This window comes from Erpetoichthys calabaricus, chromosome 7 (genome assembly GCF_900747795.2).
Source record: "Erpetoichthys calabaricus chromosome 7, fErpCal1.3, whole genome shotgun sequence".
NCBI classification, from domain to species: Eukaryota; Metazoa; Chordata; class Cladistia; order Polypteriformes; family Polypteridae; genus Erpetoichthys; species Erpetoichthys calabaricus.
The window spans coordinates 760,001-779,033 of NC_041400.2; the positions used below are offsets into that span (position 1 = coordinate 760,001).

The window sequence follows — 19,033 nt, forward strand, 5'->3', positions numbered from 1 at the left end:
CAGGGTGGTCACAGGACGAGAGCCTTTCAAGGCACAGTGGTGAAGTCATTTGCTGTCACCTTCTTTATTTACGATGACATCTAGAGTTCTATAAAGTCTTGGGCATCAGCCACCCCCTCACTGGTCCCGACACACACACACAGACACACACACAGACAGACACACAGACACACACAGAGACAGACACACACACACAGACACACACACAGACACACACAGACACACACACACACACACACACACTCGATGTGATCGCTTCGCCTCGATTTCAGTGTCAAACTGCAAGTGTGAAGGCACAGGGAGGGTTAAACGAGTCGGCGCACAGACAAGACAAGTGGAGGGCGAGAGCTGGCGGGGGTCCGGCCGAGCCCTCCGTTACTTACGGCTATCGTAACAGATGTTCCCCAGGGCGCGGCCCGTCTGAAGCAGGATCTCTTGGTCTTTGCAGTGGAGGAGCTGCACCAGCGGTGGAATCAGCCCGGCATCCACACAAGGGCTGCGCATGAACTCTGAAAAGAGCAGAGGCATCTCGTTAGAACGGCACTTCCAAAGGTTAAACGGGCTTCTCCTCGCGGCCTCGGGGGGAACCAACGCCCCCTCATCATCATCACCGAGAGCAGAACACAAGCGAAGAGAAAGCAGGCCCGAGTCAATAACCTGCCATAAAGAATGGCGGAGACGGGGCACAGGCTTCAAATGCCAGCCGCAATGAGCGGAAACACACAAGTGCAGCTCAGAAAAGACACGTGCAGGGACGTCTGCCACTAAGACCGGGTACGCTACACCCTGGCACCCTTTTACAACTTTAAGTTAAGGCTCATTTTTTAGAGTCACTCAGCTGCTAAGGTTGAAGAGCCACCAGAAGAGTCCTCGCCAGCACAATCGGCCCATCGTGAGTTACTTCTAACAAATGAGCAGCCACCCGATTCATCAGTGCCACGGGAGAGCTGGCATAAAGGAACAACACGAAGAAAAAGACACAAGGAACCAAATTGTGCTGTCGTCTTGGCCAGGTCCCCTTCAGCAGGTGGGGTGCAGCTCAGGGGCACTCAGTACCAGCCTCCCAGCAAGCCTTCACTCCAGGGTCACTTCTGGGGTCAGAGGAGGCCACAGGGATCTCTTCAACCCTCCAAAGGGCAGCACAGCCCCTCTGGTCCCCACTCAGGCCTTTGTGTCCCACTTTCTAGAGGGCGGACCAACGCTTGGTCAGCTGCTCTGTTGTCCAATCAAGGAGATCCTGCCAGGTGCGCACTGTAAGTGTGTGACAAGTTAACAAAAGAAAAAGGGACATCAGACTTGTGTTGAAAAATAATCCAAACCACGTGTGTCCTTGTGGACCCCCACATCCTTTTAAAGGGTAAACATAAAGTGACAACTGCCATCTCCTGCTGCTGACCTGCCAATCCCATCCCTCAGCTGATTTCAGATGGCTGCCAGGCTTTCAAGCCCAAAGAGATGAACACAAATTCAAGTCCACCCATTGAAGCCCAGTCACTTACCTGTGCTAGGAGTTGACAAGAAGACACCTGAGAGGAAAGACATGAAGCTGGCAGGGGGCACTGAAGGGCATCAGCTTAAGAGGGGCCACGACTGAAGTGTTCAAAATCACGACGACATCACAAGTCGCCATCGATTATTTTAACACAAGCTCCTGCACAAGGGCCGGGGGCACACCTGGGCGTGCCACTCATTCTGGTAGGACTGGAGGGCAGATGTTTGGGGCCATCAGCTGGCCTCTTCTTGCTAAAATCCTTTCTTATGCTATGGAGTCCTGCGCAGTACATGTGTGGCACAAACCAGAACTCATCAGCTCGCTGCGTTCAGATTGTCCTGTCACATTGTCCTAACCACCTGGCACATAAGTCAGGTGACCAAGCAGTAGTGCCATGTCGGTCTGATGAACTGTAAAGTCATTGTGTGTCAGTGCCACCGCCTGGCATCTCCACAGCAAAAATAAAAAAAGACAACTCTAGGCTGGCATTACAGGTCAATGTCACATGGTTAGGGTTTTGGCACATGTCACATTTAATGTCACTTTTACTTTGTTCCAGGATTTTGAGGAGGCTCTGAGGTTAAGGATCGGCTCTGGTAGCTGGGAGGTTGCCAGTTCAAATTCCGTTCCTGCCAGAAGGGATCAGACTCCACTGGGCCCTTCAGCAAGGCCCCGAACCTGAAATTCTGATACCCGCAAAGGTCACACAAATATTAATGAAGTCTAGCAAATCATTTTGGGCACTTCAGGAGTTGGCTTGTGATTTGCCAGCCTGTTTCACCTCCACCAAAGCCACTCCCTTTTAATTTGTTTTGCTCCGCCCAGTTACTTCAGCACCTCCTTTCCTCCCCGATTTTGCTCCACCCCCATCTAGGATGTTTTGCTCCGCCCCTAGTTCTCCTTTTTTAACTTGCTCCACCCCAGCCACTCCTTTTAAACTTGTCTTGCCCCGCCCCTGGTCATTACTCCTCCTCCTATGTGGCTCAGGCCCCGCCTGGCAGGGTCTGTTGCTGCCCATCATTAGTCCTGTTGCAGTCACGTGACAAGAGGGCTGGTGGGAGCCCACCTGAGGGTCTTTGCTGCAGTGCTGTGCACAGCCTTTCTGACCTCGCCTGATTCTGGGCACCTCTGCCTAGGACTGGTTGCCTTTGTGCCCGCCAGCCTTTTGGATACCCGTTGTGGGACTACAGATTTGTGTAATAAAACACTGTTTAGTTTACGCTTAACTGTGCCCGCTTTGTTGTTGGCTCACTGTATTCCTGCTTCACAGGGCAGCCTGCCGTGGCACAACCAGAGAGCCCAGCTTGGTCACCAGGATGCCCAGTTACATGAAGGCTGTGTGGCAGGCACTTCCATTTCTATGGGCACATCCAGGTGGCACTTACTGTGCCTTACAGTGCGTTTCTTTATGGTGGCGGTCACATTGTTTATTGTTACTTGAGCTGCTGCTACTTTGTGACAGGAAGTCACCGTGTGTGTGACATCACAGGTCTAAGATGGCGTCAAGTTTCTGGATTTGACTGAAAACCTTTCTGTGCTATCAGGAGCTGAGATTCTGGTACGCATTTTCAGCCGATTTCTGCTTTATGGTTAGGGCTTTGGCATTTCAATTTTATTTTGGATTTTTAGCCTTTCACTCATTTCTTTTGGGTTTTACGAGTTCCCCCCTCATTCATCTCCTGCTGTACCCACTTAGCCTGCTGTTTCCTTCCATCTTGGCAGAACAATCAACACACACGACAGTAAAGTGGTGTCCTTCTCCCTATTTGTCTTCACATGGCACCTCTTGTTGGGTTGTCTCTCCCTTTTGGGCTCAGTTTGTGGGTCCCCGGTCTGCACACTCGATCGGCTGCTCTGACAGCCCTCTGCAAGACCCTCACCTCTGGGCAGGCCTCCGAAAACCTCTAGCTGGGGGGCATAACAAAGTCCCCAAAGGGTAAAGACAAGGATGAAGTGAACTGAAAGTGACGCACATTGGCACAAAGCCTCTGCGGAGGACACCCGTCAACATGGGAATCTTCCAGGCTGAAATCTGCGCCCTTAAGGGCTGCCAGCTAAAGCCGTGCGGCTCAGACTGGCAGCAGGCCCGCCAGGCCCACCAGGCACTTGTCATCCAGGGCTCTCATTTTCTCCCACATACTCCAATTAGATCCTGTTACATTCCCATGGCAACAGGGTAACCTAAAAAGCAACTCAAACATCTCATCTCATTTGCGCCTGTTTGAAGACGAGAGGCGCTCGAGTGGCGCCAGCTCAGGTCCAACGTGAACGTCCTGCTCGTGTGACGCGTCTGCCGCCGTCCCAGTCAATCTGAAGAGGAGGGCGCAGTGCAAAAGGCCACTGCTGATGTCTAGGACTACAGATATGGGTGTCACATAAAGGCCACGTCACGCCGGATGACTTTTGAACTCCGAGCCTCCAATACACGTAATCTCAGCGAGTCGGCAGCTCGCCCCTCACATACTCATAGTGGTGGGCTTTGTGTGCACAAGAGCTGACAACCAATCAGCCCTCCGCCAGAAGTACAATGCATAGAACACAGCAGCGAGGTAGACGGACCCTCACGAGCACAGGAGAAGCTCGTCTGTCTGACGTCTCGTGTTTTATTACCACAGCAGAACGGAGAAAAGAAAAATGGCAGGTCTAGGCAGGGGCACCAGACCCAGTGGTCTGGAGCCTCAGGGTGAACCTTAAGATCAGAAAGACAAACGGACCACCTGGGTGCCCCCCAGACTGGGCTCCAGCCACATCTTCAATAAGATGGTCACTCGTGAGTTTCTCCACAGGTGCTGGGCGGCTGATCTCCAGTGTAAGGACCCGACGGCCACGCAGCCCACCATGTTCATTACTTCTCATCTGGCAGGGGGCTTACACCATTGGAGATTCAGCACAGGCAGGTGAAGCGACTCGCTCGGGGTCACACAGTGAAGCCCCGACCTCAGTCCAAAGCCTCGCTCTTCAGGTGGATCTGAGCGGAGGGCTGAACTTTGCTTTCCACACAGACGTTTTACGGATTCTGCGCCGTCTTAAAGGTGAAGTGGAAGCAGCGGGCAGGCGGCTCTTTCTCCTCCTTTGTCATTTATTTGTTAAACGCCCCCGGCCTTCTATCGACGTGACAGCACTTAATCACCTGAGGAGCCCCCTGGCTCTACGCCTTACTTTACACAAAACGAAATATGAATAGCTTATTGAGCCGGCCTGCCTATCATGATGCATGGCACAACTGATGCCACCTCCAGTTTAATCTCCACTTGCTCTCTTGTTAATGACCTTTCCATGAAGATCTCCCAGGTGTCTGAGCAAAGAGAACGGCGTAATCGATCCTCGGCGTCACACATCATCAGCCACTTCCTGCTTGTTTAACATTTCTCTCTTACTTTCAAACGCTACGCTGCGCCCTTCTGTGTTTTCAAAGGCTGAAGCGCTCGACTCGCTTGGCAAACGGTGAAGAGCCGCGGGTCCAGGAGAAGGAAGGTCAGGAGCAGCTTGGATCCACCTGTGCCTTTTCTGTTAGATTTTACAATCGAAGGCCCAGTCCATCAACACTCGCTGACTTCAATGATGTCAATGGACATGACACCTGGGACATCACTGGTGGCACGCACTCCTCATACACCCATTACTAGGCCTGTGCTGTGTGTACTAATCAAACCACTGCATTTCTAACACATGGCACATATAATGAACCCTAACAAAGGGACCCATTGTTTGTAGTGTACCATCCGTTGGAAAGGAAACCTTACTGCATTTTATTACAAAATGCATTTCAACAGATGGCGCATTTCCAACATTTAACACCGAATGTGCAGAGCAGAGTCCCACTGCCAGAGGGAAAGAAATGGGCTCACGATATACAGAAGAACAAATGACAGGACGTAAAATACGGCTGACAGAGGACACCTGCTGGCGGGGTGTCACCCTCAGAGACCAGCGTGGCCACTTATCTGAGGAATGTGTTCCTTACTTACACTTGTCTTCTGCTCTCGTTTTATTAAATTACTAAGAACAGAAGGCCGGAATGTTCAAAGGTGTCAAATGACGCTGCACTCCCTTCCTCGTCCTTTTTATTTCCTATACTGCGTCTCTAGTTAAGTTTCTTTTTTATTTTGTCCTTCTGTCATCATTTTACTGATTTGGTTCTTTTGAAGTACCCGATTATTTAAATTGATTCATTGGATTAATTCACTTTGTTTCATTTATCCATAATAAAATAAAAAAAAACCTTTTCAGAAAAGCCCCCCTTGAATGAATCACAAATGACTTCAATATTAAGAGACTTCAAATGATATATTACTGTACACCCACCGGTAATTCATATTGGATATTAACCTCTACGGAAACGTAACAATAGAGTGAGAAAAACAATTAAAATAAGACACTCGAGTCTGAGAATCGTGCGACTCGCTCTCGGGTAACGGCTCAGTTCGTAAAACAAGTGAGCGAGAATCGGGCGACGTGTTTGTGTTCATGAAAGCCGCTCTGATGGACTACAGCGAGAATCATACGACTCCTTCATGGATCAAATGAACGTGAATCGTGCGACTCGCTCTCGGGTAACGGCTCAGTTCAACGACGTCCCTCAAGCTGTAACAAGCGTCCAACACCCTTAGGAGTTCACGTGAGATTTTTAGGAGGCGTCGCCTACCTTCTTGAATGTCCACCACATGTTCCTATTACTCCCCTAACAAACTGGCCTGAACGATGACAACATTCTGACGTCAGTGCGCTGTTACTTTATGGTGCTTGCGTGATGAACGAGTGGACGACTGATCAACGACAGAGTTCTCCTTCGCTTACTTCACGTCTGCGCCTCACAGCTCCTGGCGACCTCCGCTGCCTCCATTTGTTTGTGCTGAAGAATCGATTCCGGTGACTCGCTGAGCGGAGTCGTTCAAAGAGAACGCGCCGTTCACAAATTGCCCATCACCGTTGTTGGAGTGACTAGAACTTCCATGGAGGGTTCAAGAGCGTAGCCAGGGAACAGGAGGAGGATTTGTCAACCATCAAAATAAAGAAAGCAAAAGGCCAAAACCAGGACGCCAGCCACAAACCAAACGTTCTAATAAGAGAAAAATTCTGTTCCCTAACGCTAGGATTTGGCCGACAGTGTGACGCCATCTTAAAAAGGGAGGGCCTGATGACATACCATGTGACTTGCATGTCATGTGACCAGCAGCAGGCACGGTGACAGCACACAATATGGCTGCTGGCCATGCAGAGAAGTCCACAAGATGGAGGTTTGCCATTCAACTACCAGAATACAAAATGGCCTTACGGAGTAACGACACACTTTATAGGTACCCAGAAAAATGCATCAGAAAATCACGACAAGCTGGCACTTCTTGGACCAGCACTGCGTCTTGAAGTGAGTTAACACCGAGCCTCTCCTGCAGTCGTGCCCACGTTCACTTGGGCCTGCAGAGCGCAGTTTACACCTCAACACTGGCAAAGGCGTGACGGGGCGCCGATTAGCCACACAATACACAAGCGCCACACGCGCAAACAGAGAACAAGGTCTTCGCTCCCTGAGAACGCTTACAACAAAGCAGTTGGATGACGGCTACAAGCGCTGCCACCCTGTCTTCATGCCATCTGCAGTGCATAAGCTGGCAGGGACGACTTGGACGTCTGCTTATTTGCTTTCCCAATTAACAAATGACCTTTCGATGGAAACGTCTGTCATGTTTGTTTCCGAGTTTTCTCACCCACGGCTCCATCATCCATCGTCAGACGAGTTCATTAACAGAAAACCGTGCTTGGCACTTGAAGCACTCCTCCTGTGAGCGAAGGCTTTAGCAAGGACTGGGAGAAATGAAGCGAGCGAGAGAGATGGGTGTAGTGAGCGTGAGTGCCATATAGCGCCCCGCAGCCTGGCTAAAGGATACTCAGGTCAGAGTGCTCTTCACAGACTTCAGCACAACCTTCATACTGACAGACCGACTCCCTTGGACCGACACCTCCATCTGCGGCTCACAGGCAGACCCCCCTTGGCAGCAGCACTCCTCAGGGTTGTGCCCGTAGCGCTAAGCTGTGAACTCCATATCACCAAGAAGGAAGGTGGCAGACCCATTGTCACGGCACAAGGACAGCAGCTTTATACGCCTTAACATCACAAAAGCAAAGGAGGTGATTGAGGACATCAGTGGGCACCTCACCAGGACACACAACACTAACCCCGGGCAAGAAGACATGGCAACGCCTGGACTTGCATCCAGGATTACACCCTGGGCACCTTGCAGATTATGACCGAGGGCGAGTGGTGAAGAGAAACGAGACACAGACACAAACAGAAAACGTGAAGACAGAACTTCTTTCATCTCCAGCGTCCAAACAAAAAGCAACCAAAAATGAACATCAGTGCCATGATGTCAATTAAAATAAACCCAGTCCTGCTGACCAATCAATCATCACCGACGCCACACCCATTCCCTCCAATCAGGGAGCACGACATGACAATCCCTCCTCCTAGAACTCAGTCGAGCTCACCCACGTGCGTCAGGCTCGGGCACTCGCTCTCATGCCCACGCCCTGGTAAGGACTCTCTTTACCCGGGCAGCTTCTACTCTTATGGCTTCTCTTCATGCCAGGCGTGTATGAGACAAGAAGGATCCCACGACTCCACATGTCTCAGGCACACTCACCTGCACAGCTATCGGCTTACTGGAGCCCCCTTTGTACCCCTTCATCTGCCAGTGTAAGTGCCCGCTTTAACTGTTTACACAAACAAACCAATAAATAGTTAATCATTCGATCTAAACTAAATCCTGTGGCGCGCGCGGCCCATCACACTTCCTGAGAAGTTGGACTCCCGAAGTCCCCCGCCACCTCACCAGGCACGCCATTGAAAGGATTCTCATCAGCTGCCTCGCAATCTGGCGTGTCACCGATCACAGGCAACGACGACACCCCCAGGCCATCACGAGGACTTCCCTCACGCTGCCGCAGGACACGCACCTCACGTGACACACCTTCAAAGAGTCGGCCCACCCACGGTACTGGAGCGGACCACTGGACTCAGTATTGGCCTCAGACAGACTGGCATGTATGCAACTCTAACCTGATATCTCCCTTCCATCGGCACACCTGGTGAACCTGCCAGGGTCGGGCGCCACCAGTATGACTTCCCAACGGGCTGACGTACGCCAAGTGGGATTTTCATGCGCGCTCGTTAGTGTTGCTGGTCTTCACTGCACAGGCGGCACTAGAGACTAACAATCTGTCTGTGCTTTTGTATGTTGTGGTGTGCACAGGTTTACAAGGTGTGTTTAGTTTACTGTCCCATGTCATGAAGATGTCACAGTAGAACTACAGTACCTGACAGAACCACCTTACCCCCGAATCATCGGTCATTAATGGCCGCCATATCGCCCTCTAGTGCTGAGCTCTGGAGCGGAGGACTGCCGTCACATGCCCTACATTGGACACTAGTCCTGGTTTACAGAACGGCTGCCCGAGTGGCACCTACCACCCCCCACTGTGACAGTCTGCGGTGATTCTCTGATGTGTCAGTCATCATGGAGTGGCTCTCAAGGACAGTAAGAAGAGCAAAAGCGGGTTGTGAGTAAAAAAAAAAAAAAGTGTTTAAAGAACATTACTCTTTAAAAAAAAATATATATATATATACGAAAAATAAATAAATAAATAAATACATAACCGACAACCAAAGTCAAAGGGCGACAGTAAAATCTGAACGCAGCGGTGCCATCCAACAGGACATCCCTCTTCGTATGATGGCCTTTTATGGGCCTGGCTAGTGACATCCTCTGTCCAGAGAGCAAGATGGCCTGGCGGGGCTGTCATGTGACCAGTTTAAAACAGATCTGTCCTCACCGTCGCCCTCTAGTGCTTTAGCTTGAAAATGAAATCAGAACAACCAGGAGTGTCCGACTAGCCTCCAAGTTTCTAACGAGCTTTGCCAACGTGAGGGGACACTGGCGTCACCTGCCACGCACAAGCTGGACTAACCGCTGGCCAGGCATCTGCTTCAGGCTCCCCTCGCTCTCATCAGGACACCGAGGGGCTGCCGTCTCGCTTGGACCTCCGTTGGCCTTCTGCTGTTCCCACAGTTCCTTTACAGGGATGTGGACCTGAGCCATCATTTAAGATAAGTGTGGACAGCAGGAGACCCCGAGGGGCTCCTGGGATTCTTTTTTACTTTTCACTCTCCTTGTCCTATCAGCGGCTGGCCGGTTTATGTCCCCTGCTCGTCTCACTATTACAGAGAAAGGAAGGGAAAGCCTAGCAGCTCCTCCTCAGCCATACCTCAGGGAGGCTGTCCACCTCCTGGATGGCTTCACTGTACACATACAATCTGTGAAACTTTCATTATCAGCCAAAGCTCTGAGATTGGTGTGGTTTGCAAAAGTTGACGATTTTCCGCCGGCAGCCCACACAAAGATAAAGGCTGGGAACCCCAAATGCAGCCCAAGAACGTGGTGGCACTAAACGGTAAGGAGGGGCAGGAAGAGAATGCAGCTGCAGCTAAACTTACCATTTTTGGCTATTTCTGCTATGATGTTAGCTACCTTTGGTGCACAGGAGGATTGTGGGGCTAGCAGGTCCAGAAACACCTTCAGAATGCCACTCTCCTGGATCTTCTCACTTGCCTCTGCATCTGTTAGAAAGCAACAAAACAAAACAAAAAAAAAAGAAACAGTGAAGGTAAAGTTGCCCAGAAGTCCTCGCCAGCTCAGTCCAGTCAGTCTTTGTAGAGCGCAGCTTTAAAAATCACAAAATGGACACAGAAACAACTACTGAACCGTTCAAACACGCAGTAAAACTGGTGAAGGTGAGCGGACCCTGACAAGATCACATGTCCAATATGGCTGGCATCGTGACGGGGGTGGAGAAGATCAGAAACCTTTGGAGGTCCACGCTGGGTTCTAACACAAAGCAGACACGAGTCCCGCTGCCCGCTTCATACTGGGCATTCAGCGCTGATCTAATCCGTGCTTTCCAGTTCCCCCTCTTTCCAGTTTCATTTGCCTTATTCTGTGCTGGGAGGTTGAGTGGCACTTTTACACGCGTCACTCACTTTATCTATCTTGTGGCGCAGACACACAATATTTCAAGATTCTGATGTTTGTAAATCTAATTACGATGTGAAATAAAGTTGTCTTTGTTCCTGCCATATTTTTCCTTATTTACACAGCGCCACCTTGAATCACGTCACTTAACTCCAATCATCGTGCGAATGACGTCACGGGAAGTGATGATAAAGATGTGGTGACGATCGCACACACACACACCATCTCTCAGTAGATCTTGAGTGTGGCACAAGGCAAGAGAAGGGTGGCGGATCAGGTGCTACACGCGATGCCCAGGCTCTTCAGGCAGTCAGGCGGCAGTCCACAGAGGCGTCGCTGATGACGACCACTCAAGTCAACCTCCACTGAACAGGGTGGCACCGCGGTGTTCAGCCCTCACTTTAAATTGGGCTCCTCCTGAGCACACAGCTATGATGCCAACGTCTCCAGCTATTTCTATTATGGCTAACAGCCAGAGCACAGGCAGGATACGTCACTCACTGGGGGGCGTCACACAGCTTTGGGGTTCAAAGCCCACTGCCATACCCACAAGGCCTCACTGCGGGCCCACCAGGGTCAGCGTGCCACTTGACTCCAAACCGTAACCTGCTGGCGACTGAAGCAGTGAGAGTCAAGGGGAGATTTGTAATCGCGATCAGCGCCGCAAAGTCATCAAGCAGGCTGGCAGCCTCTCCCGTAGGCCACGTTCACCGGCACTACAGGGGTCTCCTGCCAGGGAAAAATCAAACTAACAAAATAAATGAGAGGCATAGAGAAGCAGGCCAAATCACGGGGCCGGATTGAATCCCAGGCTCATTTCTTCTGGATGGCCAGGCCCTTCTGAATTAATTACATCTTCTTAATGCGCTCATTACGATGCAATGAGAGGCAGCCAGCTGACAGGCAGCCATGAAATACGGTAACACGAGCGGCGCGGCAGTGGGGGGTCCTCGGCTCGTAATTTAGGACCTTGCTGAACATTCAGAGGCAGGCCATGGAGCTCAGTCAAGTGAGGAAGGCGGAATTGAAAGAGGAATGGAGACGAGTGCAGGGCTGCAGCCCGCCGTTCCAAAGGGCCCATCAGACTGAAATACAAGGCCCAGAGGCGCCACCACACAGCAATAAAGTACGTTCAAGTTCAGACACAGCTGATCCCACCAGGATCATACCTCGAGTGGAGAATGGCCAGTGTGTTGGGGGGGGGCACACAATCGGGACTGGGAGTGGGAACAGTCACTGGCCGGCCACTCCACTCCACTCCACCCAGTAAAAGTGTCCAGCCATGTGGAGTCTGGGATTAGGAGGCAGACGTTTAACGGGCGATAGAGAAGACGGACTTAACGATGGGCACTGCGGGTGGGACTCGACTTTAAGGGCCCGTCCGGCTGTTCGATGTGTTATAAAACAGAGAAGAGATTCTTCACACCGAGGGAGACGTTGTGCTACTCTGATACGACTCAACTTTACACTCGTGTTTTTGTCTTTTCCACGATCAGCCACATCAGAATTTTGAATGACCAGCTTGTGTCGTCGCTAGTAAAACGGAGAGCCTCCTGCTGTTCAAACACAAGCTCACTCCTACACTTCAGGACACAAAACGGATTACAGAGCGACAAGTCTCACTTGGGCATCATGTGAAATTAAAAAATCAAACTAGAAAAATAGACGTAAGGAAACAACGTGCAGCCAGGACCTGAGAGAGGAAGACCCTGCCAGGCCAGTCCACTAGAAAGTCTCCAATGAAGCTCAGGTCAGGTGACAAAGAGACCGGGGTCAGCGGTCGAGGTCCTCAGGGGTCTCACTTCTATTATTACACAGATGTTGGCATAGCTGGTAAACTTGTGAAATTCCCATAAGACGCTAAAAGTGAAGGGGCAGCAGATGCCGAGGACGCAGCATAAATGACTCGAGCAGACCTGGACGATCTGGGAGAAAACGTAGGGTAGAAAAGAATAAAATGGGACTGTGGGCAAAAGGAACGGCAATTAGAAATGCTAGATGGGAGACACGGATCTACAGGAAGCAGCCGCTGCAACGGACCTCGGGGATTAGGGCGATGCAACAAGTAACATGCGGAGATGATTCAAAAGGCAAATGAAGTATCACGTGATATTGTGAGAATATTGTTCTGTTGCATTGGCTATAAATCCAGGGAGGTTACACTCAGACTGCACGATGCCAGCACCGAACACAACACACACGTGTCGAGCCTCCGCACACGGGCGCCTCCTCTATCCCGCCCAGTTAATCTCTCACAAGACCCCACTTTATCCACACTGTCAGCCAAAGGGTTGTTTTGGAGCTTCAAGGTTGTAATCCACAAGCGTCTGAGCTTCTGACACCTTCACCATCACCAGCAAGTAGGAGGACAGCAGCCACTGTTACCTCGGTGTCCCTGCCTGAGCCTCACTGTCAACTGCTGACAAATGCAACTTACTGCTGTGAGCCAAGGCCTTGAGCAAGCCGTCGAGGTCCCGCTCCAGATTGTCCACGCCGCCCTCCGCAGCGGTCAGCTTCAGCTTCTGCAGGGTCTCGCACAAGGAATCTGCTTGAGAGACAAAAAACACAAAGAACACCACCGTAAATCACACCACACCGATTACTGGATACTGGGAAAGAACCAGCAGGCCCCAAAAACCTCGGTCAAGCTTCCTTAGTGGTCCTGCAGGTCACCGAGCCTGAAAATGCTACCAGAGGAGAGACTTGAACAGGAGCTCAACTGGGGGACCACAAAACTTTACTGAAGTGTACAGCTGGCATGTTGAGAAGGTTTAATGGCGGGCATCTCCAGGGGCGTTTCTCATCCTTTAATCAACAGTCAAGTTAGGGAGACTTGAAAATGAAAAGAGCGGCTGGTCAACGAAGCTTAGGCACAGTTCAGAGTCGGCCAAATCGACCGCCACGCACACCGGACCCCCGGCGGACCAAGAATGAAGCGAGTGCAGTAAGGAATGAGAGGGACCAGCAGGTGAAACCTTAGTGAAATAAACACAAAGTCACCCGTAAGCTGTAACGTTACACGCGGGCATCGAGAGATAGGAGATATATAGGAATGTCTACGTGTGTACTGTACTTGTATTTATTAACACACACACACACACAGTATTCAGACTTTGTACACAATGTGCCGTGTGGTGAATTGAACTTTAAATGGATACTTTTGTCGTCATTTGTAGAGCCCTGATGACAAAGTGAAGACACGTCCACAGAAAGCTTCTTATAAATAAATAAATAAATAAATAATGAAACAAAAACCCGACAAAGAAAACAAAGAAGCGCAGTTATGGTGACGAAAGCCGACATGTCCTTGAAACGAGAATGAAGGCGGATGAATCGGCTCAACGGGCAGACAAAGATAACAACTCGGCAGCCGTGGGGAGCAAGCGGGCGAGCGACAAAATGAAAAGAAAAGCAAAAGAGGGCTGGCAGCGCCCACCCGTCTAATCTTCAAAGGGGAACCATAAAAACACCCTGGCCAGAACAACAAGGGAGTCCACCATGGAGCAGTAAGAACGTTTATTCAACGAGGAGCCTTTCCTCCATCCTGTAAGGCGCTTGATGGACGTGGCGGACATCAGGCTGCCTGAACACAACTTTGGTGGCATCACAGCCATTCACCGCTCGTCACCTTGGTGTCATTTTGGATTGCTGTCACCTATGCAGTGTCACCCGTGTCCCCGAGGTGGAGACTCCTTCTATAGTGGGCTCTGTTATGGTTGCGTTTTTCGTTGCGTTTCCAGGGGTGTCTATCTTAGGGGTTTTGGTTGAAGGCCTTTGTATTTCAAACGTTTTACTCTTATTCCTCAACACCATTTCTGATTTATTAAAGGCGCTGCCATTGGAGGGCAGTCGTACTGAAGGGTGCGATGGCGAGCCCACCCAGATCGGTCCAGCAGCACTCGGTGTAAAGGACGGTGCGTGTGAACACGGGGTTGGAGTGTGAGCTCCACGTTAGGACCCTAGAGACTGTTGTTGGCATATTGGGCCTGAGGACCGACTGGCTGGACTCTTTGGTACAAGATGCTGATGCCGCCTCATCTTCCTTCATAAAGTGCGCGGTGTCTCCCCCTGGGTCAGCGTCGTCCCCCCTCAGACTGAGCAGTCCGGGCTTCTCCGGGTCGTCTCCACTTTCACCTGCTCCTTCTTTTTGTTCTTCTACTGTACGCTCACCGACTCCCTGGTGGTCTTTCCTCTTTTCGGTCCGCTCTACTCACTCGTGTGCCCGCACTGACGGCGAGGCCCGTTTTACCCTCCACTTTCCGTGGTTTTGCCGTCTTACTACTCCACGTTCCCTGAAGTGCTCAGCTGTGTTTGTGTCGTAACATCTCCACCGTTCATATGGACGTGTCGCTCATTTCATTTTGTAAAGTGATCTCAGGGATAAGGTGCTACAGAAACACAAAGCACGTCACAAAATCGTAAGAGCAAATCCGTAAACTGCAGCCAAGAGTCTGAAAGGCAGAGCGTCAAAAACAAAGCGACGGGAGGTCCAAGCAGGCCGGCGGCTGCACAGTCCTTTAAATTGGGGGTTTTACCCGATGGTTTGAAGGAAGAGATGACAAAGTTCGGTTTTAGTCCGAGTATTCAGCCGTCTTTGAGAAGATACAGACGTTATGACACAAGGACTCCCCTTAACCGACGTCCTCTCCCAGCTCCGTGTGACACTCACTTTGATTTTATTGAAATACGGCCTTCGGAATTTTACATTTTTAACTTTGTGTGCAACTCCTCCATGAGCTGCGGCCCCCCAGAGGTCTTCATAAAGTCTGCCCCATCCCCTTGATGAAATACGTTATTAAAGAATTAAATAAAACAAACATGATTTACACATTTTATTAACAAAACGTACAGAAATAACACAGCAAAGTAAAGCGAACAAGGATCGAAAAAAAGACTAAAGTCGGCGATGAAACCCTGGCAACACCTCGACCTGAATGGTGTGAGCAGGACGTGCCCCCCTGGGTGAAGGCAGAGGGGGCCGCACGGAGAGACGCCATTCCTGTGCAGACACCACAGGACAAGAGACGCCCTGAGCAGTTCAAGATGCCGCCGCTCGCTCTGCGACATCCTAACCTGGCGTCTTTAGGGTCCGTGGAGTTTTTTGGGGTCACTTTGGCCGATGACAACGTCTTGCGTTCTCGTTCTTTTCCTGAAGTTTAGCTGCTAGCAAGTGACGCTCAAGCAGACGCCAACAGCACAAACAAGTCGCTGAGCCAGAGAGAACGCCGCAGTGCAGGCCATTTGGCGGGAGCTTTGGATAAACGTGTCCACTACCCTAATCCAAGTGAAATGCTGGGTACAAGCAGGCAGGCATCTGTGGGCTTGAAGGTCGATGCCAGTGCGGAGGCTGCTGGTTTTCGTCTCCCTGGTTTCCACGTCAGTTGGCCATTTTCTTTCTTTATTTGCTCAGCTGTCCAGGGGACTCTTCCTGCCTTGTGCCCCATAGTAGTTGGGACAGGGATAGGCCCGAGCCGGAATAAGCAGGTGAGATAATAACGGCCTCTTCTGCATTAAGAAGAGAGCAGTAGGGGGAGATTTACATTCATGAGATTGTTCTGCAGAGTTCTCATCCTTAACTGTATGATGATAATGACACGGGGTTAAACAATACAAGACAATGCAAGGCTGGCACTCCTTCAGTGTCCCTAGGAAATAACGACTTAAACGACCCGAACACCTGGGAAAAACAGAATGAAAATCACGATGACGGAATTCTTAAAACACTAAACAGCCTCCGTGTTACACACACGCAGCACATGCTGGCCACACAAGTTTCTGATGTCAAGCCTGTCCTCATTCTGTGTCACCTGCTCCAAATGTCACGATCTCCACGAGAAGACTGAACATACTGAGGCTTTAGCAAATTGGGGTTCAGAAACCGGAAGAGGACCAACACGGTTACAAAAGAACAAGAAGAGGAGAAACACGGACTAAAACTCAAAGACAGAAGGCGTGGCGGCGCCCACTCGCACTCTCTGCCATCCTCCATGAAATCTCGGGAGGTGCTCCTGTTTCTTTGGCCACCAGACTGCTGCCACTCAAGCATCAAACCCCACCCCATCCATATGCTGTTACTCTGGGGTTTGGCCCCACCCACCCTGCCGTCACTCAAACATGTAGCCCCGCCCCATAAGTGGTTACTCTGGGGTCTGGCCCCACCCACCCTGCTGCCACTCAAACCTCCAGTCCATCCTGCCTGCCGTCACTCAAACATGTAGCTCCGCCCCACATGCCGCCACTCAATTATATAGCACCTGCTCCACCCAAGCTGCTGTCACTCAAGCATCTAGCCCCACCCCATATGTGATTTCTCTGGGGTCTGGCCCCACGCACCCTGCTGCCACTCAAACCTTCAGTCCCACCCCACATGCCGCACCGGACCTGTAAAGAGGTTCAAGCGTCCGTATCTTCTCAGGGTCACAGTAAGAGCCAGTGAGTGATGTAGAACTTTATTCAGAGCAGGTTTTTAACATTTACAGCTTTTATTCTTCAGGTGCTTCATGGTGTTAAGTTAGGGATTGCAGGCCCCACCCTGACCCTTGCATTTTGCATCTTGATTGCACTGTTTAGGGGTCCTACACTACTGTTCAGACCCACCCCGGTGCCCGGGTAACAGGTTCTGGTCAAATGTTGTCAAGCACAGAAGATCGACTCAACATCAAAAGTGAAAGCTCGTCGTCAAGACAACAGCTGGCACAAGAGACACTTGGCAGCACCGAACACAAAGAGTGCGCACGCCACGCCAGCGACTACGGAAGGTCTGAATAAAAAGCACATCTCATGGCTGCGCTGCGCGGCTCCGCTTGTCTAAGAGCCTCCTACTGAACATCTTCGTTTTTCAAGACTGTGTGCCACACTGTGCCCGATTTGGGGAGGGGTTTTGGCCACGTTTTCCCCAAATTCACTTTTTTCTAAGGTCTGCAGGTCACCCAAGGGGATGTATGGCTGTGGCGTTGTGAAACAGCAAGTCTGGGAGTCTGTAGAAGAAATGGATGGAAACGTTTGGCCTGAACAGTAAAAGTGTGCAGCCTTTTGAGTGTTCATGAACATTTACTGTAAGTGCGCTACGCGTCACAAGACCACAACTGTGCCTTTTCTTATAATTATTTATTTATGACACAACCGTGCCACCTTCCTTACCCACAAGCTAACAAACGCCCAGTGGCACTCAGAGTCTGGCTGGACCTTCTAATGACTTTGAAAGCTGGGGCCGCTAGAGGGCGCTAAGGCCTGGTGTGGGTCTCGGAGAGCTAAAAGCGCTACTCATCCCAACAGTGACCACTCGGGGGCTTTTGTAGCCACTTGACGCTCACGGACTGTGGTCGGGTCAAGGGCTCAACTGGAGGACAGTAAGAGGGTCCAAATAAGCCGAGAGAGAGAGAGAGGCCCCAGATGGTGGAGTTTGGGAGTGTTTGAGGTACCTGGAGGTCAGCGAGTGGGGAAGCCCCCTTAGCTGATGGACCAGAATGAGGACCTTCTTCGTGTGCTTTCCCTGTACTCATCCCTCTCTCGACTTACTTATTTAACAACCACATTAGCTGGAGCTCCACTCTGAGTGAGGAAGTGACTTGTCAGCATAATAAGCCGGGAAACCCAGGGGCCAGTTGGACCACCAGAAGGAGACCCACCAGAAGGAGACTGGATGACCTTTTTTCTACTTTGCAGCCTTTCCATGAGGCTTCTATTGTTGTAACTCCTGGCACACCAAAGCATAAAAAGGGGAGCAGGCCTGAAAAAACCAGCAGTTCACCCAGGAGAGGCCTCACCACAGGTAGCCTGACCCCAAACTCAAAAGGAGGGAATCTGTGAAACCTCTGGTCCAAAAGGACAACAAGAACAAAGTTGTGTAAGAAAATGTCAACAATTTATTTAAAGGAAAAGGAAAACTAAAAGGGCAAGGAAGGCAAAAGACGCAACAAAAGCAAAGCACCGGGGGGGAATGCAGGGAGTTGGGGGTCTTCTTTGTCACTGGAGACGTTAAAAGTATTCTAGACAGTCGGACTGCAAGTTCTTTTAGTTTTTCTCTCAGCTGAACGTTTGATTTCTGTAATAGCAGCTTACTCAAGTCTCACAAATCAGGAAGTGTTAGTAGAGAGGGGGCCGCCTGCCCAAGCCAGACTTGCAAAGAAGAAACTTGGGTTGTGTGGAAAACGCAACTGGACACAAACTGAAAGACCCGAGTTTACAGCGGTGCAGCATTCTTAGATCTTTGGTGCCGGAAGAAAACGCCGGCTTCTCTGTCACTTCAAACTGCCATCCCCTGACATTCAAGGGGGTCTTCACATTGTGTAGTGCGGTGTGACGGCTCGGACCATTGGGGAGGCTGGGGCTCTCCACTGTTTGATATGGAGCAGAAGGTAGGAGCCGTGGACCAAACGCAACAGAAACACAAGGAAAGAGCCACACATGAGGCGCGTCAGCTGCCACATCAGCCAGGTTGTATGGCGTGACGGTCACTGGCATTTCCTTGGCTGCTGCCAATGGCATATTAAGTAAGGTTAGGGTCAACCAAAAC

At 50.7% G+C, this 19,033-nt stretch overlaps 1 protein-coding gene across 4 annotated transcripts in view; it reads right to left on the reverse strand.

Moving 5' to 3' along the window:
- rap1gds1 (RAP1, GTP-GDP dissociation stimulator 1) overlaps positions 1–19,033 on the reverse strand; it is an 84,386-nt gene that overhangs the window by 21,698 nt on the left and 43,655 nt on the right. For 2 of the 4 annotated variants that reach the window (XM_028805119.2, XM_051929791.1), the window contains exons 2-4: positions 12,956–13,066; positions 9,984–10,106; positions 384–509 (exon numbers count right to left, since the gene is read on the reverse strand). In XM_028805119.2, coding sequence (XP_028660952.1) covers positions 384–509; positions 9,984–10,106; positions 12,956–13,066 — 360 coding nt within the window. The remainder of the gene's footprint in view (positions 1–383; positions 510–9,983; positions 10,107–12,955; positions 13,067–19,033) is intronic. The other 2 variants (XM_051929790.1, XM_051929792.1) reach the window with 2 other exon arrangements.